The sequence below is a fragment of the Rhinolophus sinicus genome, chromosome 2 (assembly GCF_057876585.1).
Source record: "Rhinolophus sinicus isolate RSI-liver-muscle chromosome 2, RSI-T2T, whole genome shotgun sequence".
NCBI classification, from domain to species: domain Eukaryota; kingdom Metazoa; phylum Chordata; class Mammalia; order Chiroptera; family Rhinolophidae; genus Rhinolophus; species Rhinolophus sinicus.
Window position 1 is genome coordinate 23,472,818 of NC_142502.1, and position 25,930 is coordinate 23,498,747.

The 25,930-nt window shown below is 39.9% G+C and overlaps 1 protein-coding gene across 5 annotated transcripts in view; it reads right to left on the minus strand.

Moving 5' to 3' along the window:
* ECT2L (epithelial cell transforming 2 like) overlaps nucleotides 1-25,898 on the minus strand; it is a 77,001-nt gene extending 51,103 nt beyond the window's left edge. For 3 of the 5 annotated variants that reach the window (XR_002137448.3, XM_088795436.1, XM_088795435.1), the window contains exons 1-3: nucleotides 15,240-16,084; nucleotides 14,105-14,238; nucleotides 12,829-12,941 (exon numbers count right to left, since the gene is read on the minus strand). Coding sequence is in view for 4 of the 5 variants with exons in the window: in XM_088795436.1 (XP_088651562.1) it covers nucleotides 12,829-12,941; nucleotides 14,105-14,206 (215 nt within the window). In the remaining variant the exon portion in view is untranslated. Of the gene's footprint in view, nucleotides 1-12,828; nucleotides 12,942-14,104; nucleotides 14,239-15,239; nucleotides 16,085-24,261 lie in introns of those variants that run through there. The other 2 variants (XM_019732779.3, XM_019732778.3) reach the window with 2 other exon arrangements.
* Nucleotides 25,899-25,930: the final 32 nt, after the last annotated feature.

Consider the following 25,930-nt stretch of genomic DNA (forward strand, 5'->3'; position numbering starts at 1 on the left):
TCTGGCAATAAGAACCTACCAGAAATCATTTACCTGAGACTATAGACCTTTGTCTCACTGCTAAGTGGCTACTGCTGCCCTGTTAGTGGGTCCTAATGGACACCGATGAACTCATTGAAAGAAAAGAAATGACTCTGAACAGATTTCATCCAGCAGTGGGTCTTCTCTGACCGAAATTCCCATAGAGTAAGTCAAGCTTCAGAATGTTCCAATGTGAAGTGATAATGGCACCTCCAATTAGTGACCAAAAAAAACCTTAGTAACCATCATGAATAGGTTACTGAACATCCATTAGATCCAGAAACAGTCTTGACCATGAATTTACCCAAACTGCCGGCCTAACTGGAACCTCATCTGCAAGTCTCAGGAGAAGGAAAAGTTCCAGCTTGCAAAAGAACACCAACTGATACACGTAAAAAGAATTAAGAAATTAGAAAATCAACACTTGGCATAGTATTAATTGCTTCAGGTAAGAATCATCAATGGATGCTAAAGCGAGTGGGTGAAAGATTGATGGGAAACAGGACATTTGCATAGATTTAAGCATTTTTAATTGATTTAAAGCTGATCACTCAAATACTTTTTAGTTACTTATTAATAAGTACAGAATACTTAATAAGTACCTATCTTAATCAAGTGGTAAAGTCAACCTCACAAGCAATGGGACAAATCGATACAGGAGGTCCCCAATATGATCCACTGAGAAGAATACAGCATCACTTCTATGTTGTTCCTGCCAAGAATGTAAAACCTGAATGTAATCTTGAGGAAATAATCAGCCAACCACAAACTGAAGGTCAGTCAACAAAGTAGCAGGTCCGTGCTCTTCAAAAGTATCAAGTGAGAAAAGACAAGGAACTGAGCAATTGTTCCACATGGAAGGTGGATACAGACATGGAAACTAGATACAACAGGTGACCCTGGATTGGATTCTGGACTGAGAAAGAAAGGACAATTATAAAGGATATGTTGGAACAATCAGAAATACTGAATGGAGTTAATGGGTTAGATGCTGCATCAATGCTGATTTCTTGATATTGGAGGTTGTATTTTGATTTTCAGTAGAGTGTCCTTATTTTTTAGGACACACTGAAATACTCATGTTTATAACTTACTTTTAAATGATTCAGAATAATAAGGCAAAAATGGTAAAATAGTAACAAGTGAGAAAGGAATTCATCATACTATATTTGCAATGTTTCTGTAAGTTAGAAATTATTGCAAAGTAAAAGTCCTTTTTTGTTTTTTAAGAAGAGGCTACCTGCTTCAGTTCCAAGGTTTAATGGTTGCTTATTATGCCATGTGTTCCTACTGCCCTGGCTTTATTTTAAAGCACTGCTCTTTCTTGATCCCTTTCCATGCAGCTTTGTCACAACCTGAGACAAAATAGATTGACTTAAAATGAACCTGTTGGCACGCCAGTGTGGGGAAAGTGTGTGTGTGTGTGTGTGTGTGTGTGTGTGAGAGAGAGAGAGAGAGAGAGAGATAAGTGGGAGACTAAAGAATGAAGCTGTGCATGTACTGGCAGCATATAGTATCCACCGACAAAAGTGTCACTTTGGGGTCTCAGGATTGGTGGAGATTAACATTCAAGCTGAATGAAACAGTGACAACACCAAGAACAGTTAATCCCAATGGATCACGGAGCTAACTCCTTACTGTCTGAGGCAGACTTCACAGTCATTTCACTGGCCCTGAACAGACAATTGGCCCTCATTTGGAATTATAAGACAGATCAATAAGACAAGATGCAAAACAGAAATATATCCAACCCCCTTTTCAAAGACGGGTCTCAGTACCTTCGGAGTTTTCATCCCCATTCCCCTTCGCACCCCACAGCTTCTACGGTTCCATCCCAGTGGAGCAAAAGAAAAGAATTGAGTCTGAATTACTTTTTAAACATTTGTTCCTAGTCTGTGCTGCTACAAGGACACACTCAAGTATAATGAATCTTAAGCAAGAAGGAAAGAAAATGCTTCAGTCACATAAAAAAAAAATCAGTACGTGAGGAGCAGAACTAGGGTAGTTTTCAGTAATGACTGCGGCCCATTGCACTTTAGTTAGGGTTGCAAAGTAAGAAATTTATGAAGAGAAATAACAACATGCAAGGAGACAATGAACGAAATGTGCTTTGCTCATTTGTTGTGACAAGGAGAGATTCATTTAAATAATTCATGATAATGCTTTGCAATGTGCTACTGAATGTACAATGTGTACTTTGCAAAAATAACAAGGCTCAGTAATATGGGATTTGAATCTAATTCTCTGCTCTTAAATTTCTGATAAGAAGTGGAGAGAAGCTACCAAACTTGTGATGAAAATGACTGAGAGAACAGCTTGGAGAGGTGGCCTGGAGAGGGGCGAGTGGCTTTGGCAGAGGTCCCTGTTTTCTAGTTGCCTAGGTAGCATCCTTTAGCCTTGTCTGGTGGCTACAACTGCTCTGTGGCATGGTAATGGCCGGTATCAGGTGGGTTTCCACACAGATGCCACTGTCACACAGAGTAATGACTGGGTTGGGGCATAAAGGAAGTGGAGAACCAGGTGCTAAAGTCTTCAGTGAATAAGAGAAAGCTGGGTCTGGGTAAAGTCATTATAAGGGATGATTGAAGAGTTTTAGCAAAAGCTTGAAAAATAATTTGTATATTCAGACTCATAGTTATGTGGATGCCCATACACAGAAAAAATCAGAAGGTTAGATCTGGGTGGTGGGATTATGAATGATTAGTATTTTCCTCTTTTTGTTTATCCCCATTTTCCAGTGTTTCTACAAAAAGCCTGGTATTACTATTGAATAGACAAAGAGGCCCAAGGCTTTCATACATGTCCCCTCCAGGTGGAACACACATCCTCCAAGTCTTTGTTTGTCTTACTCCAACTCTGTCTTCAGACTCCAGAGTAAAAGTCAAATCCTCAGGGAAGGCTTCCCTCATGCCCTGGACTAGATGAGGTCCCTGTTCCTTTCCCTTTGTCACTTAGCAAAGTCGTGGCTATTTATTTGATATCTATTGAGCTGGCCAGGTCTGTCTTGGATTGTGGACAATAAAGACTAATGCGTGCACACAGCCTTGCGGTTGTTATGTAATTGCAATATGACTTTCCCGGTTATTCTGTAACTGTGGCCAGTGAAGCATCATGGTGCTGGGAAAGAGCAAGGAACTTTATCGGGAACCAGCGTGGTTGATACAAGTCAGGTGGCCGGTAAAGAGCTGTTTTCACAACAATATAGGTAACTATACAAGGGGATGACAGCGGAGTTAGGGTGGCACGTCTGGGGCCAGAACCCCCCATTCCCTATCAGGGTGACCATTCCTGCTGCCCAAACGCTTCTCCATGGGAGGCAACTGTCAGTCCCGACTTAATGCCATCTCATAGCCCTGCTGAAACCTGTATCCTTTATACTTGGTGAGTACTATAGTGTAACGTAAGCCTTACACTATAATGTGTCCATTCTTGCTGACCCTCAAATTCGGTCCTTTTGTCGTCTCCCTCACCACTTAATGTCCGTCTCCTCCGATGGACTGTATGCCCCATAAAAGAAAGCATGGCATATGTCTTATTTGCAGCTGTTCCAGCACCTAGTATGGTGCTTGTAACTTGGCAGGGGCTAAATAAATGTGTGTAAATTAGAATAAAGAAGGAAAAAATAATATAAGTTGAAAATATAAAGAGAAAAATCACTGCTTGTATTAATTTCCTGTTGCCACTATAACAAATCACCACCACGTTAGTGGCTTAAAGCAATATGGATTTATTCTCAAACTTCTGGGGTCAGAAGTCTGAAATCAGTTTCACTGGGCTACAGTCAAGGTATTGGCAGGGCTGGTTCCTTCTGGAGGCTCTGAGCGGGGAATCTGTTTCCTCGCCGTGTCAGTTTCTAATAGCTACCTGTGCTCCCTGGCTCATGGCCCCTGCCTCCATCTTCAAAGCCAGTAGCATAGCATCTTCAGAACTTTCCATCTCTTCCCCTGCTTCATCATCACATCATCTTCTCTTCTGACTCTGCTGTCTTTTACACCCCTTGTAAGGACGACTGTGATTATGTTGAGTCCCGATAATACAGAATAATCCCCCCATCTCATAACCCTTAATCACATCTGCATAGTCCCTTTGCCACATGAGGTAACATTCATAAGTTCCAGGGACGGCGGCATGGACATACTCATACATGAAGGCCATTATTTAGTATACCACACTCCTCTAACTTCTGAGGCATGGAAAATGCACGAAAATATTTACAGTGGTGTTAGTTGTACGGTCAAATAGCCAATGAGAGGCACGGACATTCCCCTTTTTGTATTTTATGACAAGTTTTAGTCTACTAAAATGCGAACTCCAGAGGGCACTCTGTTTAGTGTTGAATCCCATGCACCCAGAACTGTGCTTGGTACACAGTAGTAAATATGTGTTGAATGATAAATGAATAGATTTTAGCTTTTGCCACCAATCATTTACTTCCCCCACCTTTGGGTAAAATAATCTCAATTTCTATTTGGTGATCCATGTGGTTCTATGGAAGCTGACTCCATCCCTGCCTCCACAAAGCACAAAGTGAATGCTAAGTCAATTCCTGTGGGTTAATCCCCTGGTCACAGCCATTAGTCAGAAGTGGGCATGAACGTAAACTAGTCCAATTAGAGTGAAGCCCAGGCAAAGAAACTTTTTTCTTCAGAGCACAATGGGGGAAACGTAATAATGAACCATGACCACCAAAGGCAGAAGAGAGGGTCAGAAAGAAACAAGTTATTGGTTTTATTATTGAACCTCTGGATCAAGCTTCAACTGCAGCCAAACCTTCTTAGGATTTTTCAGTTGTATGAGAAGAAAATATTTCCGTTATCTGTGTCTCAAGTTTAGGGTTACTTACAATGAAACACATTCTAAAACCATTAGGTAGCAACACAAGTGAAGGATGGAAAAGGCACCTACAGAACCTGAATCAATAGTTTTGCTTCATCGCGCTGAGAATGGAAGTGACGGGACACTCAGGTGATCTGTGTTTCTGCCTCTGAGGAGGAGGAGAATCAGGAGGCGGAAGAGGCTTGGGGCCTTCAGGCCACCCAGCCGTGTATCTTATGCTTGGCTGTGTATTACATCTCCCTGGGAACTTGGTAAAAACACCTTCCTCAGCTCCATCCCAGGTGTGCTGAGCCAAAATCTCTATGGGATGCAACTTATAGTCTGTGTGTTTACAAACTCCAAGCGATTCTAATGGGCCTACCGCCTTCTCAGCATTGGTGAATTTGACTTCCCACTGGTAGAAGAGGCAGCCTGGCAGCTCCTGATGTTGATCCCAAAGTCAAGTACAGAGGGTGGAACAAATGTGTGGTGGTCTTAGGAGTACATATAACTCCCTTTGAAACCCTGAATTCATTAAATACTTAGATTCTGCACGAGGGTCTGAAGGGCTCTCTCTTACATGTACAGGACATCAGTGTGACTGCTAAACGCTAGCTGGTTCTCAGAGTTGAGATGACTAGAGAAGTGACAAGTAGATAAATGGACTATTATGGACCACTTTTTAAACCTATTTATCTTCCTTCCACTTTTCTTAAACAATAAGGAAAATCATGGCAGCTGCAGGACGAGTAAATTTCACAGACTCAGTGATGTCAGCAGGGTCAAAGGTTTTCCATATTCTTGCTTTGCCTACTCAACAGGTTGCTTTGGTTCGCAGGCTGGTTTATCCCCTGAGGTGGTTTCCGAATAACTACCTATTATGAGCATAGACCCTCACACAACAGAGACCACAGACTAGGAGGTTGGAAGAGGGCATGTTCCTTCCTCATGTCCCTATTTAAGTCCCCTGGAGAGTGAAGAAAATGTTCCCAGAAGCTTTTAGCAGCCACTTTCTCGGGTCTCCTTGAGCAGAATTAATATCTACACACCCTTTCCTAAACCAGACACCACCAAAGGGGTGAAATTGTTATGATTCTGTCCAATCCTGAGTTACCCTTGGTGGGGCAGGGTGACCAGCCACCCTGAAGCACATGATACCTGGGGAAAACAGGGCTTCTGTCGGGAAGAAGGACAGAAAAGGGGGAATGACGTGGGCGCACAAATAATCAAGAGCCCAGCAAACATGCATTGAAGAAAAAAGAGGAAAGATCAATCCAGCTGCCTGAGCATCTGAGCACCCCAACCTTTATAGGTCCCGGCCCCTTTCCTTCAGAGCTCTCATCTCAGTCCTTGCTCGTCTTTGTATGTAAGTTACTACTTGGGGATATTTTTTTAAGGTTATTTTATTTTTTATCGTAAGTCCTAATATATTTTAAATTTTTTTTATTAAAGTATAGTTGGCATACAATGTTGTGTTTGAGGTGTATAACGTAGTGATTCAACATTTCTATGCCTTACGATGTGATCAGCATGGTAAGTCTATTAATCATCTATCATCATGCAAAGTTATTACAATATTATTGACTATATTCCCTGTGTTGTGTACTCCATCCCCAGGGCTTACTTATTTTATAACTGGAAGTGTGTACCTCTTCTTCCCTTCACCTTTTTCGCCCATCCTCCCACCCCTCTGCTCTGGAAACCGTAAGTTTGTTTTTTGTATCTGAGTCTGTTTCTGTTTTGTTTTCTTTGTTTGTTTTGGGTTGTGTTTTTTTTTGATTCCACATATAAATGAAATCATATGGTATTTGTCTTTTACTGTCTGACTTATTTTACTTAGCATAATTCCCTCTAGGTCCATCCATGTTGTCACAAATGGCAAGACTTCATTCTTGTATATTGCTGAGTAATATTCTATTGAATATATGTAGCACATCTTCTTTATCCGTTCACTTATTGATGGACACCTAGGTTGCTTCCATATCATGGCTATTGTAAACAATGCTGCAAGGAATATAGGAGTACATATATCTTTTCAAATCAGTGTTTTTGTTTTCTCCAGATAAATACCCAAAAGTGGAATTGCTGGGTCATAGGGGCATCTTTTTAAATGGATAAAAGTGGTTTGATTATCTGGCAAACGTCTCGTGGGCAGCCACTTCCACACTTCTCTGCTGTAACCTTCCGGGACATTTCCTAAAGTGGTTCTTAAATGCAGAATACAGAGAGGTAGTCTCTTTACACCTTGTCTCCATTTTCCCATGAATTACCTGAATGGACTCCACTTATGCAGAGAGTGAAAGGCCACTTGGTATATCTGGAAGCTAATATCATGTACTTTATAAATGGCTGGTAGTATTATCAGGGCTGCTGCATTTGGGATGTTGTGTGGTGAACTTCAAGAGGTGCCGTTCACACAGATGACCACGTGAAATATTAGGTTGGTGCAAAAGTCATTACGCTTTAAAAAGTTAAAAATCACTGCAAAAACCGCAATGACTTTTGCACCCACCTAATAGCATCCTTGGGTATTATCACTGTACATGATTTTGGATTGCTTTATAGAGATCTTGAATTAAATAATGAAAAGTCTTTAATGAAGCAAAGTATTGGTAATCTCCTCTATTCAAAAACTTGTAATATCTTGAAAACTTCTTTCCTCCTGAGAACTATCAAATGAAAATAATTTTCTGATTATCTATCTTTTTGTTATTGTTGCAATCAGGAGTCTTTCAGACATCTTTATTCATTCAACATGCATTTATTGAGTGGCTGCTATGTACCTGGTATTGCTTAAGTATCAGGGACAGAGAGAGTCACCAGAAAAAGTTCTTGCCTTCAAGGAGCTACATTCCCATGGAGGAGACAGACCAGAAAGAAACCAACAAGCACTGTACATAACATGATATCAGGCGGTGGTAAGTGCTACAGAGATAAGTTAAACATTATTAAGGGAGAGTGGCACAACTTACACAACAGGAAGTGAGAACTTCAAGTGCAGGGGTTTTCTTAATATAGTCAGTGACCTTCCCACTCTCCACTCTCCCTCCGTCCCCATCCCCACTCAATAAAACAGCTTTGGGTTTTCCGTTTCGCCTTTTCTTTTAAACTCAAGGATTTTCTTTCTTAGCTTCACCCATCCCATCCCTAAAAAACACCTCAACAACAAATGCTAACATTACATACAAGTACCTGTGCCCCTCTGGTCTACGTGAAAGGATAGGAACGTGTCCAGAACACGGGCTCGGGGGAGGGAAGAGTCAGGTTGACCCAAACTTCAAGACTGTGTTAGATATTTAGAACCTCAGTGTGTCTCTGAAGACCCCTGTCTCCTGTCCACTGCCTACACACAGAAATATTCTTTCAAATGGACATTCAGTAACTCACAGCGATGTAGTTGTTCTCTAGGTGTTCTCTATTCAAAATTAACCTAGAAGTATGTTGTTTCTGAAAAATTTATATGAGATTACTTCACAGTTCACAACTGAGATACACATCCTCACTGAGCCCTCCCAGAGTAGTGGATATACTGAAATGGGATTTAGGGCATGTGCTCTCCTAACTGTATATTGGTTGGTACATTTTTCTGCCCTCCAACCCCATTTCCAGTTGGCTCTAAGGGAGGCAAATAAGAAGCACTAATCCTTCACTGTTCATTATCTCCCTCTCCCTGACACACACACACACACACACACACACACACACACACACGCACACACACACACGCATGCACAGGTACGCGCACGCAGACAACCTATCCATCTCTTGGGAATGAATTTGCACGCATGCTGCCCCACCCACCAGGGAAAGCTACAAGTTTGAACTGCTCCAGCCTTGGAATGAAAGGCCTTTGTGTAAAGGTGTTACCAGGTAAGGAGCAGAGGCAATTTGAAACCGGTCTCACCAGTGTGGCTAGGAGACTCATGCAAACTTCTCATGGGTTTCTTGAAGTGTGACAGACACAAACAGCTCAATTTCCTTTAAGGAGTCACAGAAAAGGACAGCCTAGTCTAGTGGCTGGGAGACGACACCACTGGAAACCATTAGACACGTGGTCATATAAGCATAATGCACTGGGGGAAATGACATGATAGAGGTTTGTAAAAATTGCGGGGATGAAAGATGAGCAGGGAAGGCTTCCCGGGAGAGGTGACATTTAAGTTGAAGTGAGAGGGAGAATTTGCCAGAGGGATAGTTTAAGAACCTGAACCTTTGAAAAATGTCTCAAATATCATAACACTCCATTTAAGAAATCTTCTTAAATCTTAACAATATGGAATATTTATTAGTACAGAAAAGAAAAATCTTAGATATTTGAATATATCTCAGAGATTAAGAAGAAACTTTTAAAGAAAATTGTGACAACATATTTCTGACCAATACTGCAATATCTTGTTTAAGCTTTATAGCTAAAACTGCCTGAATTAAAACAATGTTTTTAAGAAATTATAAAACAAAACATCAAAAACAATGGCTTCTCTGCCTTGAAAACAAGGTATTTTGCACAAAAATAGCCTAGCTTAAGTATAAAGATTTCAAGTATTCAAACAATGATAAATTCTCTCATTTATTCACAAGATTATTCACAGTTATGGGGGAACAAGGACTGTAGGAATAAATATGATTCAAAAGAAACGCTTAATAATTGATTGAAAGTTGATTGCTCTGGTGTACTGACTACCTACACTCTGGCACCATTTGACCCAGCAATTCCATTCCTAGGTATATACCTAAAAGAAATAAAGACATGCATATGGAAAAACTTGTGCACAGATGTTCATAGCAGCATTATTCACAATGCCCAAAATGTGGAAACAACCCAAATACCCATCAATTGATGAATGGATAAATAAAATATAGTATATCCATACAATGGAATATTATCTGGCAATAAAAAGGAAAGAAGTGCTGATACATGCTTCCAAAAAATGGATGAACCTTGAGAACATTATCTACAATACATGAAAGTAGCCAGTCACAGAAGAAACATTTTGTATGATTCCATTTATATGAGAAGTCCAGAAAAGGCAAATCTATAGAAACGGAAGGTAGATTAGTGGTTGCCCAGTGCTGGAAGACGGAGATGAAGAGTGACTGCTAGTGGTTGGGGGTTTCTTTTTGGGGTGATGGAAATCTTCTAAACTTAGATTGTGGTGATGGTTGCATAACTCTGAATTTACTAAAGCCACTGAATTATATTCTTTAAATGGGTGAATTTTATTTTCTGTGAATTATATCTCAACAAAGATGTTTAAAAGAAAATTGATTGCACTAACTTTAATCTAAAGAATAAAATGAGTTGGGCTTTCAGATTTAATTAAAATTGAGCACAGTTCAAATTGGATGAGACGATTGGCACGTGGTATCTGCAGATGCTGGTAGGCAAGAACTGGCTGACTGAAAGAAATGGGAGGAAGTAGTATAAGAAAGACTTAATCCAGACTTTGGGGAGTGAACTGATTGATGTTCAACAACAAAAACCACCACTACAAATTAAAGATGAGTTCAGGATGCCAAATCTAGAGACCAGAAATTCACATACAATTTCCCCGGAAATCGGCATCCCAGAATATGTAATAACAGCTTTGTGGAACTTTGAAATACATACTGCTCTCTACAGAAACACAGCTGCTGTGAAACAAAGCAAAGTAATTTCACTGAACAGATTAATTTCATATCTTTGTCACATCGAAAGAAGAATTCAGGTACCAGACAAAGAATGCAGTTTCCATTGACAGAATGTCAGGCTTCATGTTAATAAGCCTCAAAATATACCACAAGATCTCCAATGACCTCTAGTGGTTACAACTAAAATTGCTTGGTTTACGATGTATGGTGACTACACCACAAAGCAATTAAGGATGTGAGGTTTGGTTTATTGTTTTCTTATCTTCAAAGCTGTAAAGAAGCAGGAAAAGGAAACTAGCCAATAACTCCAATAAAAAGTTTGCTTCCCTGATTTTTAAGCATGGAAGAGCCTATTTCTCTGTGGCTTGTCTTTGTAGCCTCTTTCAACACAGCCAGGAAGGTGTCTGTCTCCCTCCTGTGACTCAGTGACTTTATCAGGGACCACTATGCATCCATGGATGCAGGAGAAAGCTGACAACGGAGGAGGTAAGTGAGCAGGTAGGAGAGATGCAATGGCTGATTGCAAGAGATGGGCATGAAAAAGGGCCAGAAAAAGTGGGAGGCAGGTGTTGCAAACTAAAATAAGCCAATTTGGTCTTGTATGGCTCTCGGGTACTTTCTGATAGCTACCTAAGAAGTCCAAAAGTTAACCTCTCCCCACAACCTCACCACCAGGTTGTAGGGACAGCCATTCAGACCAAATGATGTCACACTTAGACTTTCAGTAAGCAAACCTTAGTAAAAAAGCCCAAACTACTTCACAGTCTCTTCTGTAAGCTTGATGAAGTCCCAGCTCTCTGTCCTTTGGGTGAAAGTTTCACTCAATTGAGGAAGGGCAAGAAACAGGACAAGTTCCAGAAACAGGATTGTCACTGCCCTCATTGTTGGTCTCAGGCTACCAGAAATCCCTAGGCCATTAATTTGGGGATGAATCCTGGGAAACCATCCTTACAAGCACCTGCAACAAGCCTGGCTGGATTCGTCACATCTTGGCAGCTGGAGGGTTCTCTAGAATATCTTGGTCTATCCCACATCTGAATACCTTTCATTTCACCACAGAGAGTCCATCTCTAACATTCATCGGGCAAGTTAACAAGCCATTAGTTGCTCTTATAATAACTATAATGTCTGATGTTTGCTATGCTGATTAGCAAAGTATCTGATAATAACTGAGACTGTGACCTTTTCAGTACAATGCTAGCAAACTACCTCTAGAGTATTAATTCCTGGTCAAAATGCTAGCTACCCCGGTATTTCAACTAACACCTTCAAATATCACATTGTCTCTGCTGGAGTATTTCAAAGTAAATTATCCACATAACAGGAGGGAAGGGTAAGGATAAGAACAAGGACCCACTGGCAGGCAGTGCCCACTGCTGTACAAGTCTTGCCCTTATTCCTAAATGTTGCTACTGAGACAGGTTAGTTAGCATGTTGCTAGGCAGACAGGGGGGTCTCTGGTGGAATAAACAAAATAACAGCCATATCCTGAAACTCCAGGCCCTCGAATGTCTCCTTCACTCTAGGACAGAGACATGAGAATGCGCCTTGAGGTTAATAGATAATCGCAAATCCCTTCTGGCCGGACAAAGGAGCAGATCTGATAGATAGGAATGGGTTGGTGCGTTAATCCCTTCAGGATGAGCAAACAGGACAAACTTAATAGACGAATTCCATTAGAAGGCACCAGCCCCCTTCCCCAAGCAGGCAAGGGAAGGTATGAAAGCAAGAGCTTTCGCCTCGGTCACTGGGCACCCCCATTTGGGACCCCCTCCCATTTGGGAGCTGCAGCCTCTTCTCCTGCTTCTAATAATCTTCCTTTACATCTCTTTGTCTCTCCCTGGTCCGTGTGTCCATTCTTCGGTCTCAGGAGACACGATCCGGCCCACACCCAGAACTGTCGGCAGATCCAACATCATTTACATCATTTGGGGACTCACAGAAAAATATTCCTACTTCATTACCATGGTCACTTGTCAGTTTTCAGATCCATCCATTCATGTAACATATCTATGGAGTGCCTACCTATGTACCAGATACCTACTTGAAATATCTTGTCTGTCTGATAGCTCCAAGGAGGATTTAATATACTAATCGAATGTTAAAAATTCACTGGCTGATGCTATTTATAAGTTTTCGCAAAAACGAAACCTCCCATGGTGGTAGGAAGATATTAAAGCCCCCAAGGTTCCGTTTCACCCTCAAGGAGGAAGCAGCACTAGAAGAGTGTGTTTATAAACCTTAAAATATCAATTGCTTTATTTGTTTTTTCTAGGGGGAAAAAAAACCCTTAAAGGTTATAGAAATATTTTACTATATATGTATTTTTAAGAACCAATAATTACATCATTAGGCTACATTTACCTTAATTGTGATTTAGTGCATCGTAAAAATATCGTGAATAAGAATTCTTGACGTTGCTTGTTTGTCCAGAGGTCAAACCAATGACTTACAAGAGCAACTCTTTCCAGGAAGAGCTATAAAGGGAAGGAAATGACATTTTCTTGTATAGTTTAATGTATTCTTAGTTGCTAAGCAATCCTTAGGCAATCTAACAACCTCTCAGCTAATATTTGCATAGCACATTACAGTTCACAAAGCGCTTTCACATATGTAGCAGAGGTCTCTCCCTTTAGCTTAGACTGCTTTTATTCAGCGATACAGACGAGCCCAGGCTTGTTGGGTGGGCTGGTGAAAAAGGCAGGGGTGATGTGAGTACAGAGGGGCCCAGGAAGGCATCTTTCAAAACAAAGAGAGAATCCTGGCTTTTTTTCCTACCTAAGCCAATGTGGCCTGGGGAAAGAGATTCCAAACATTTCATCTTGAAAACACAAACAGGCTACACCTGTTTAATTGTGAAAACAAGGCAATTTAAAGTAGGTATGATTTCACTAACCCACAGTCCTATATCTTTATGGTATCCACCAAAATGAAAGTTAAGAAATATTGTCAAATAGCCATTGTTAGATGTGTCTCCAGGGAAGACATACCCGCAGAACCAGTGTCCCCCCCAAACCTGGGTTTTGGTCCAGCTTAGCTCACATGGCATATACAACCTCACTGGCTCTATTACTCAGTCAGGCTTTGGCCCAGTCTGTCTAGTTTCCTTCCCGTGTGAATAGGCTGAACCACGCAGGAGCTCTGAGGACCCAGACAACCTCCATTATGGTCTGACAGAGCCATTCAATGACTATTTGCACTACCTTTCAAAGGGGGCGCCCCAGGCCATCAAACCATGCAGATGGCACAGAAGGGAAGAGAGGATTACAGAAATACACAGGGAAATACACCTTAACACCCTCCACTCCAAAATGGCACCCGAACACCTTCTCTTTTCTCCTCCTCCATTACAGCTAACAGTGTGTGTTCTGGAGGTTTCTCGTTTGTCCCTGGAGGGACAAAGGAAAGGGGAAGACAGATCTTGAGCCTCCCATAAGGTAAGAGCTGGGGACTGGGGTGAGAAGAGACCATGCTTGGCACAGACAAATGTAGGTTTATTTTTGCTTAAAGTAACTCAAAAACTAAATTGTTTAGAGGTTTTCTTTAAAAAAAAAAATATGTAGCAACATGAGACCCAAAATATCATAGTAAAATTAGCCATACTAATTAAACTTGTTTTACTCCAGAGTATGTAACTCACCTGTCTGTTTAATGACTTGTTGTTAAACGGTGTCCAGGCACTGAATCTTGTGTGGAAGCTCTCCATTTCCAGGGTTTTCCTGGAAGAATCCCCAGCTGACATCTCAGCAAATTATTTTCTTCCAGTCCTAGAAACTATAGGTTCATTTCAATAGATGTTTAATTAAGATCACCTAGAAATATCCAGTATATTAATGTTGTCCTTATAGGAATCATATAATTACAGCAATTAATTTACATACATATAATTACCGCAATTCATATATATATATACATATACATATAGATATATATACATACACATACATACACATATATATTCATGGAGAAGAATCCATACAACTATACACAAGGAGTTCATGCATGTCAAATTATTGTAATTTATTCTGTCCTCATCTACTTGCACCCAAACGTGAATCTAAACCAGAGTTGTTTTTTCACTTTTCTGGGAAAATGACTCAGAAATTGGAATGATTCTTTATCAGCCAGGACTACTGACTTTCTCTTTCCCTGGAAAGCAAGAATGTGAATGGCTCAAAGAGGGTACTCCACCTCCCGATCTTTTGAGGACACAAATCAAAGAGGATGTAGAGAAGAGAAAAAAGGATAATGTATTAGTTATCCATTGCTGCGTAACAAATCATCCCCAAATTTAACAGCTGAAAACAACAAACCCTTATTATCTCAAAGTTTCTGAAGGTCAGGAATGTAGGCACAGCTTAGTGGAGTCTTACATTATTCTACTCAGGCTACCGTAACAAAATAGCCCAGGCTAGGTGGCATGAACAACATTTTATTTTCTCCCAGTTCCGGATGCTAGAAGTCCAAGATTAAGGTGCTGTCAGGGATGGTTTCTGATGAGACCTGTCTTCCTGGCTTCTATACAGTGACCTTCTCGCTGTGTTCTCACAAGGCCTCTCGTCTGTGTACACACACACACACACACACACACACGCACATATCTCTGGTGTCTCTTCCTCTCCTTATAAGGACACCAATCCTCTTGGAGTAAGGTCCCACCCTTACAACATCATTTAACTTTCATTACCTCTTTATAGGTTCTATCTCCAAATATAGTCACCTTGGCGATTAGGGCTTCAACATTTTGGGGCATATAATTAATCCATAATAGGTACCTCTACTTCAAGGTCTCTCATACGGCTGCCATCAAGGTATTGGCCAGGACTTGTCTCATCTGAAGGATTTGGAGCTCATTCATATGGTTGTTGGCAGGATTCAGTTGCTCATGGGCTATTGGACTGAAGGCCTCAGTTCTCACTGGCTGTTGGCTGGAGGCCTCCCTTGTCTTCCTTGCCACGTGGGCCTCTCCAAAGGGCAGTTCATATGGCAGCTGGCTTTCATCCGAATGAACAAATGAAAAAGCAAAAGATGGCACACAAGAAAAAAGCCACAGTCTCTTTGTAACCTAACCTCAGAAGTAATATCCCATCACGTTTGCTCTATCCTATTACTTAAAAGCAAGTCAGTAAGTCCGGCCCACACTCCAGGGGAGATGATTATACAAGAGCATGAACAGTAATACAATCTCTCCGAATTCACCCTTTAGGTCAGTTCCCTTCTATTCTCACATGCAGAATACATTTATCCATTTCTTAAGGAACACACCCAAAGTCCCGTCTCATCAATAGTTTTAGCTTAGATCACAGGAGATATGAATGACTCATAACAGTTTCCACAAATCCAGATAAATTTCTTCCTGACCTAGGGATCCCTGAACTAAAAAGCTAAGTTATCTGGCCCTAGCGCCTATACACATGGTAGAACAGGGTAAGGATAACTTCAACAAATATTCCCATTTTTAAAGGAGAAGGATGACATATAGAAGAGTTAATCCCTTGCAATTTGGTGATTCTTTAGAGAAAGCCACAGTCTCAAAATCTATCTCAAGTTATTTGATTCTAGGCAGTGCTACATGCCACAATTGTTTAGGTCTCTCTCCTCCCCACCTCTCTCCCCCCCACCTCTCTCTCTCTCTCTCTCTCTCTCTCTCTCTCTCTCTCTCTCTCTCTCTCTCTCTCTCTCTCTCAATTTAATTGCAAGCATTTTGAGACTATCAGGCTTCCTTAGGAAAACCCAAACCCTAAGTCTTCTTCGCTGAGATATTTTTCCAGCTGAATGTATTTGCTGGGCACTGCTTGTTCCATTCAGAGCTTCTAATCATAATACAAGAGCTACACCCTTGACTTGGTCCTTGCTGCTAGGCAGAGTTTTAAACCGCATTTGTTGCTCAAAGGCCTTCTCAGTTGTTTTTTCACTAGTTGAAGTTGTGAATCAATTACACCTTCCAACCTTGCAAGTACCTAAGTTTCTTGGCTATCTCTGAATTCCTTTATATTCCTACTTGCACACCAGCCAAATATGTTTTGAGTGCCTCTATTTCTTGTAATACCTTGACAAATGCAGCCATTAGTAATGAACTTTTTCTAATAACATCAATTTTCTGCCTCTTTGCATAAAGTACAAAGCTCATTAGGTATATAATATGCCCTTTACCCTATTCAAGACTATAGTTTTACAAAATTTTTCCACTACAAACATGGATTACCATCTTTCCAAGTGTCCAATAACAATTTAATAACAATTTAATGCTGCCAGACGTGAATGTTAATGCCACAGAATTTGAAATTTGTTGCTGTTATTATGGCAGCACCTTAATCCTGGAACCAATATTTGTATCTACAAAGCATTTAAGGAAAAAATAGCTGTAAACTTACATAAAATCTTCAAGAAAATAGGAAAAGTTGGAATTATTCCCAAGTCTTTTACAAAGTCAGCATAACCTTGGTACCAAAACCCAACAAGGACCTTACAAGAAAGGAATATTATAGGTTTATTATTATAAACATAAATGTAAAAATCCTGACCAAAATATTAGAACACCAAACCTAGCAATGTATAAAAAAGATACTGTATCGCCACCAAGTTGGATTTATTCTTGGAATGTATATTTGGTCTAATATTACAAAATCAATGTACTTATCATCACTTACAAAATAAAGGAGAAAAATTATGTGGTAATATCAGTAGATACCAAAAAAAGTGCATTTTTTAAACTTCAATACCCATTCATAACAAAAAACTCTTAACAAACGAGGACTTGAACAGAACTTCCTAACCCACATAAATACATAGGAAACATGGCAAACATTAAATGTAATAGGAAATGTTGAAACTTTCCCTCTGATAGCTACTACCACCTTTATTCAACGTTGTTCTGTCCAATGTAATAATGCAATAAAATAAAATGTAAAATAATTGAAAATGAAAAAATAATATTTTTATTATTTATTAATGGCATAATTGTATATAGAAAATACAAAACAATCTACAGATTTAATGCCTAATCTTAGCAAGCTTGCTGCCCATAGGGCAACATTAAAAAAAAAAATCTGTATTTCTTTATACTAACAACAAATCTTTATTAAACAACAATATATCATTTGTAAATAATTTTTTAAAATCCAATTGAAACCAAAGAGGAACAAGTACTCCACACAGAATACTAAAATTTTTAATCAAGAAAAGATTTTAAAGATTTAAATAAGAGTATACATCTGTATAGATGTTGGTTCTACCAAACTAATCTATTACTCAATACAATCTCAGTTGGAACCCAGCAGGTGTGTGTGTGTGTGTGTGTGTGTGTGTGTGTGTGTGTGTGACAAATTCATTATAAAATGTGTATGGAAATGCAAAGGGTCAAGAATAGCAAAGACAGCTTCAAAAAAGAACAAAGTGGTAAGACTCTACATGACCTCAGGACTTATTTCTTATAAAACTAGTGTCAATAAGAGCATGAAATATTGACACAAGAATAGACAAATAAGTCAATAGAACGGATCACTTGAGTCCAGAAACACTCACGTATGTATGGACAGTTGACTTATGACAAAGGGGACTCTGTAGAGCAGTGAGAAAAGGAAAATTCTAGTGAGCAGTGCATGGAGTAGAACAACTGTTCAATGGGGCCTAGCTGGCCCTCAGGATCATGAGAAAATAAGTGATTATTGCTTTAAGCCACTAAATTTTGGGGTGGTCTGTTATTCAGCCATAATAACTGATACAAAAATTGGTATCTGGAAGTAGAGTTTATACTATAGCATAACTTAAAGGACATGGCATTGACTTTGGGAAAGCTCAGCAAGTGGCAATTGGAAAGGGTGGTGGGGAAACTGTTAGTGGAGACTGAAGAGCGATGAGCTTCCTATGAAAGGCTGGAAAAGGGGTGACCTGTGTTAGGTAACAGTGGAAGGTTTGGCAACTCCATTGCCTACATTACTGTGGACCATAGAAAATGTACCAAGGAATATGTACACGTGGCTAAAGAGATTCCAAGCAGTGCACAGAAAATGCTGATTGGCTTCTTTAGCTGCATATGATACAGTAAGAGGGACATGACATTGCCTGAAAGATCTATTGAAGTTTTGGATAGAAGTTAGTGCAAATAAATAACAATCTAGTACAGTATCTTCAGCCAGCCAAAAGTCTCAAAGGAATTAATGGCCTCATTTCAAAGTCCTCTTTGATAAGGCCTTTGAAAAGTTTTGGTGGTACCTCAGACACTCTCAGCTAGAAAATAAAAAAGTTTCTGAGAATCTTAAAGACTTTGTCCCACAGCACAAGGTAGAGAAGGGCCTATCACATAGAAATTTGTGGATATAACTTTTGTCCAATAGAATGGGTTATAATTTGATACATAGAAAGTCCATAAAATTATCAAGGAGACAGTTCTGGTGAAAGCATGGCCAGCTTGGAATAAAAGGGACCAAGAAAGTTTGAAATAGGTTCTGAGCCTCCAACTTTGTATAGGCAAGGAGCAGGCTGAGAAAGGCTTGTAACTGTAACCACAAAGCATTTCTTATTGAAAAGGATGGAGGACAGAGGACAGAGCCAAGAGTCGGTAGGGCGGAGCCAAGAGAAACTGAGAACAGTGGATACCATAATCAAGGAATAATCACGGCAACTGGCCTGGCTGGATTTCGGAATCGCTATGTACCAGCATCTGTCATGTGCCCTGAGTCTCCTGCCTTTGTGAATAGGAAAGACTGATGTTATCTCTTAGTGTTTCACAGTGTAAGGAAGCTAGGTGTTTGGGAGACAGCTGGGTTCACAGGTCTCTAGATCAAGAGAAGCCAAGAACAAGGAGCCTCATTTGCAATTGGATCTGATACGCAGCACAAGAGATTGAACTTCAAGCCTGAGCCCATAATCAGATGAGACTTTGGGTGTCTTGGGATAGGGATAATTGTATTCTGCATGTAAAGGCATGTGAACTGCTGTGGCCAGAGGGCAGAACGTGGTATATTGTCTATACGTATGGCCACGAAATGTTGCTCCCATCCCTGTAGCTACATACCAGTGCTCCCATTAAGAGGTGGAGTCTATTGCACTCCCCCGCTTTGAATCTACCCTTGCGCTGTCTTGTTTTGACCAGTGGGATGTTGTGGAAGTGAAGATGTGTGACTTCTGGGTCTAAGCCTTAAGAAGAATTGCACTTTCTATTTTTTGCACTCCTGAGATCTAGCTGCCACGTAAATAAGCTTGGTCTAGATAACTGAATGATGAGACACCACATGGAGAGATAGAGGTCGGGCCAGCCCCCCGCTGTTTCAACCACCCCAGCCAAATCACCAAATGTGTGAATGAAGCAGTCAAGACATTAAACAAAACAAGTTGGAAACAAAATAATACATTTTGTATGGTTTAATTTATACAAAGTTCTACAGTGTTAGAAGTTAAGATGGTGGTTACCTTCAGGGAGGAAAGAGGGCAGTGACGTGGAGGGACCTGAGAGGGGATTCTGAGACGCAAGGAGTGATGGAGTATGGGAGCCCTGCAGTTCACTTTATAACTCACTGAGTTCTACACTTTCAATGGGCATATTTTCTATAGGTTTATTTCCATCAAGATGTTTTAAAATAAGATTATTTACAAAATATTAAACGTTAAGTACCTAAAAAAATAAAAGTACAAACTTTATGAAAAAATTATAAAACTTTGCTGAAAAACATTTTTAAAGACCTAAATAAATGAAAAGATACACGTATGTTTTATTCATAAATTAGAGACTCAGAAGAATGAAGAGATTCTCTCAAATTGATCTACAGATTCAATGCAATCTCAATAAAAAATCCCAAGAGACAGTGTGTGTGTGTGTGTACGTAATTTGAAAAGCTGATTCTAAAATATTTATGGAAGCTTAAAGGGCCCAAAAATAGTCAAGACAAGACAGTCTGGAAGAGCAAGGCAGGGAGACGTGTTTCTAGATATCAAGAAAGCTGGAGTAATCGGATGACAGGGTATTAGTATGAAGACAGACATCTAAACAAGGAGAATAAAAGAAAAAGTCCAAATGGACTCATGTACACATGAGCACTGGTTAGATGACAAATCAGAAGAAAAGATGGATTTTTCCATTTATAGAATACAGTATCGATTTTTTTTTTAAAAAGAGAGAAAAGAAATAGGACCCCTTTCTCACACTACACTACACACACACACACACACACACACACACACACACACACACACCAACTATCTGAAGGCTTTTTTATGCAAAATCAATTACACATGGTTTGTGAATCTTCAGAAGACAAAGATAAGAACCATGGATGATGTCAGAGAGACAGATTTTGGATCAATCTAAGTGGGAAAAACACTACTTCAGCTGCTTTAGCTGTCTCAGGCGGTTATGTCCATTACTGGAGATATTAAAACACAAATTCACTGACCAGTTGTCAGTGAAATTCTAGCTGAGATTCAAGCATCAGAAATGTCTAAGTTTCTAAGCAACCATCTGTTGTTATAAATTCCAAGAAGGAGAGAACAACAAGGCCTGGAGTAGCTGAAGAAACTTCATTGGAGAGCCAGAAGATTCGAGAAGAAGATAAACATTTGCAGTGCCTCTACTCTTACTACACTTCAATAAAATAGAAGCACATTTAAAAAATGAATATATTGGAAAGGCATGCACCATATTAGGAACAATTTTAGAAATATTAGAGGGCAGCATGACAGCACCAAATTTGGATCCCTGCTCTTACTCACTTCCGTGCCTCCAAATCGAAGTTTTACAAGCAATGTACTCTCTGAGCCTCAGTTTCCTCTGTGTAAAGCAAGGCAGTGATGTGTCTTGGCAAACTATAATATACTAATGTGTTGTTCAGAAAAGAACTTCATGGCAATGTGGAAAATTAAATACCTTCTTCTAAATTAACATTAAATTTTTTAAAAATCCTTAGTTTCATAAGATGCCCAGCTGTTGTTGTGTGAAATTCCTCCACGGGCCAACATAAGGAATTTTTATTTAGCAAGCTCTCAAAATTGTTATTATCCTCGGTGTTAAGGGATTACTGAGTTACACAAAAAGTGGAACATTACAGAAGGAATAGTCACTCAGTTGGCTGGTGGGCTTACATATGTGAGTACAGTATATTATATATAGATATATAGAGGGTGCCCAAAAAAAATGTATACACATTTTAAGAAAGGAAAGCTGTATTAAAATTGTAATTCTCAATATATACCGATAACAAAAGATGAATACAAGTCACGTTTGACTTCTGCAATTACAAGAGGTGCTCAAAGTGGTTACCATCAGCGTCCAGACATTTCTGATTATGGAGAACTACTGCTTGTGCAACGCTGACCAATATATAAATTATTTTTTGTACTCCTGGTAGATATAAATGTAAATATAGACATGGATAGAGATATAACTTTCCAAGGGATTATATTCATTCTCTAATATGGAAACTTTGTTGATTATTCACCCCAGGGAGAAACGACATGCTGGAGTCACTACTTCTTTAAATGGAATGATTATTTTTCATATTCCAGCATTTCATATTTTTCCAAATAGTAGCTCCATAAGACATTCATAGGTATTTCCCAGAAAATCAGGGTCTGTGGTTAAATAAGCTTGGGAAATGCCTGATTGAACAAAATTAAACATGTTTCTTTTGGTAGGATGTTTTGAATACCAGGAAGGTAGGGTCACTGGGAGCCATTTTAGAAGCTGCCTACCATTTTAGTGCCTGCCAACGAGCAGGCATTTGGCAGATATCGAGTAAATGAGTAATTGTTCGCATCCACCAACTTTGCAAAATCTAGGGCTGAAAAACAAGTTACTAGCTAAGAAAAAGCCAAATTCCTTCATTGATTATTAGGATTTGACAACTGTATCACAACGGTGGCAATTTATAAACTTGTGTGATCCTATTAGTAATTTCTATCATTATGTAACATGCGTTATATGTTAAAATAAGCTTAGAATTGAATTAATAAGTAGATCTGACAGATTATTCTTTCATGACGATAGCATATTAGAAGAAAGAGAAGTATTTTAGGGTACTTATTTGCGATGAGAATTCACTCTGAGGTAAGATACTTATTGTAAATTATGTTTGCAACCTGGCAGTCATCAATATCTTCTAATATCTTTAGAAATATGTACATGGCATTTCTTCTGTGAGAAAGTTAGATTGTATGCATTGGAAAAAATCTATAGCAAGTCTTCCTCCTAAAGCAGGAAAAAGGAATAAACTCCTACCGTGTTTCCCCGAAAATAAGACCTAGTGAGACCATCAGCTGTAATGCATCTTTTGGAGCAAAAATTAATATAAGATCCGGTCTTATATTACTATCTTATTTTACTACAATATAAGACCGGGTCTTTATATTACATTATAAACACCCAGTCTTATATTAATTTTTGCTCCAAAAGACACATTAGAGCTGATGTTCTGGCTAGGTCTTATTTTCGGGGAAACATGGTAGGAGTGGAGAAAAAAAATTAATCCCTTAAATATGACTTCCAAGAGCTTATCTGTGTCTAAAGATTGTAGAAAAGAGTGACAGTACAAGTGATTAGTGAAAAAATAGAAATGAAAGACTATTCCAATTAAATGCAATGTCCTATATTCAGAGCATATAAAAACATGATTTATTTTTAACATAAACCGGTATATAATTTTTATGAAACGCACAAATAGACGATGGATAATGAAAGTGATGGCATGTTTTGAGGTAACCTGCACTGTTGATAGCACAGGAGGTGACAGGAAATGCCACACTTGTGAGCCAAAACAGGGCATAATCAAACGCTGGATTTGCTCAGTTTAAAGCTATAAAATTAAAGCTGTAAGAAGCAACTGTACTATTTAAATTCATTCAGGAAAAATAACCAGTTATGTTGCTGTAAAACGTTCAAGTCCCTAATCCCTACTTTCTCCCACTGAGAGACTTTTAGGGCATGATTTCTGAGGTTCCTGAGGTACACAAATGTCAAGCTGGGCCTGAAGGCAATTGCCTGGGTTGCAATTTAGTGCAGATGATGTCAGGATATTCAGCTCCGATATTTATGGCAAGGCTTATTAATAAGCACAGTATAAGTACTTTTAAAAAGATAAATATAAGTACCAAGGCTTAATTATTTGTCCTATTCATGAAATCGTAGCATATTAACCCAGAGCCATACGATTATAACCATGAATTGATTTTCTGTAGATTCTTTGTATTTCGTCTTCCCTCCCCTCCCTGGCAGGGCACTGCGCTCCCACCATGACCTGAGCAGCTTTACCTAAAAGACTGAAGTGGTGCTGGGGGGAAACAAAACGTGTCCTGCGTAGGGTCAGCTTTGAGTTGGGCTGTGAAGAGGGAACACCTCCGAGCACTCATTTGGGATAAAGTCATGGGGCACTGTGGAAAACGCTGGTTTTCATAGGACTCCAAACTGGATTCCACTAACAGACTTCCTCCATCTGCCAGTTCTCCTCTTTCCTAACATGGAGTCCAAACTGGGGAGTGGGGTGGGGAGGGGAGGGTATCCTCCCCCACCCGGACCTCTGTCCCACGTGCGTGCTCCGGAGGAGATGAGAGTTTATTAGCCGCAGCCCAAAACAAATCTGACTCTACGCAAAGGTTGTTTTGTTTCCCTCCCGTGCCACTTGAGTGTTTTGGGTAATTCGGAAGTTGCCCAGGTTCTCCCAGGACATCCAAGGGGGGCCAGGTGCCCTGCCTCGGTGCTGCATAGGATCGTCGCGAGGCTGCATGGGGACACTACAATAAACCGGCCCGGGCGCGGTGCCCACGGGATCCCAAGCTAAAGATGCGCGGCCCCAAAGCCAAGGGCTTTACCTCCGGTAGGTGGCTGAGAGATGCGGCAACGAGAGCTGCTCCTCTTTGAACCACGTAGTGAAAAGCTCAGGGTGGACAGTGGCACGCTGTCTCCATAACGACCCGACAACAGGGCCCAGCGCCCCGCCCCGCGGGTCCCACCCCTGTGCAGTTCTCAAGTCCTCCCGCCAGGGCGACTCGCAGAACCTGCCCGGCCTGAGTGCCCAGAAGCCGGGCTCAGACGCCAGGCTGCAGGACCCAAGGGAAGACCTGGACACCAAAGCCAACGTTTGCTTGGTCTCAAAGAAAGCCAGCAATTTTAAGGCCGTGTGATGGGAAAGGTGGGGTTTCTTATTTCAGCAAGTCCTCAGACTATTTTAATACTTATTGTCAATGTTAGCATTATACAGGAGGCACCAGAACCAAAACCGAAAAACCAACCAAACAACAAAAACCACCCTTCTTAATTGGTTTCTAACGGTTCTCGTCAAAATGCCTTTAAGTAGTTATTCTGAAGCCTTTGTTTTCTATGCAGGTGAATAGTTATCATCATGAAAAGATATTCACAATATGAGAAGCAAGTTAGAAAACCATATGAATAGTCTGATCTAATTTTTGCGAATAAGTTTAAGAAGTCTGGGAGTATGTACACAAATATGTTAAATGGTTTGCTCTGGTAGTATTTTTAAAAATCACCTGTAATTAAAATTTGTCCACAAGGAATATACAATATCCATATAATAAGTATTTTGTAAATCAGGCACCCCATTTTTTTTCCTGTTGCCTTTAACACATTTAAGTTTTGTAAAAGGATATACATTAGATAAGCTAAAATTTTGTTACCTGGGACCCACGTGGGGTCCCCCGACACAAAGGACAAATGAATAAACAAGGTCAGTCTGCTGCTGTGTCACTAATCCACCGGAAACAGCTTGTGCTTTACTTTATCTCAGGACCTATCCAAGAAAAACATGTCGCATGGCAGTTTCCTTTTCTTCTGTCAGACCCTAGAGTATTATTTTTCCTCTCGAATCCCTATTCTCTCAACCCAACAGAAACGTTTCCCAAGTTGCATGAATGAACCTTGAAAACATTATGCTGAGTAAAAGAAACCAGTCACAAAAGGCCATGTATTATAAAATTCCATTTATAGAAAATGTCCAAATAGGCAAATCCATAGAGACAGAAAGGAGATTATTGGTTACAAATGCTGCGGAGTTTAGGAGATGAAGAGTGACTGCTTGCTATTGGGTTTCTTTCTAGGGTGATGAAAACATTCTAGAATTAGATTATGATGATGGGTGCACAACTCTCTGAGTCTACTAAAAAACCACTGAATTGTACACTTGAAAATGGTATATTTTATGGTGCATGGATTATTTCAGTAAAGCTGTTTGAAAAAGGAGATGGAGCTAATGTTTGCTGAGCATTAGTGGTGTCAGCATTTGTGCTAATCATCTTATATGCACCGTTTTACTGTCTCATAACAACCACTGCTGGTTGGTTATTAACCTCTTTTTCTATTAATAGATAAAAACAAAAATTAAACTTAAAGAAATTGAGTAAATGTACATGAAAACAAAGGTGAGGGGCAGCATGGGGAATCGAATCAAGAGCTAACTTTAAAGCCCACACTCTTTTCATTATACCAGTATTTAAATGTGCACATGGTGCCACATTTGCAAGGAAG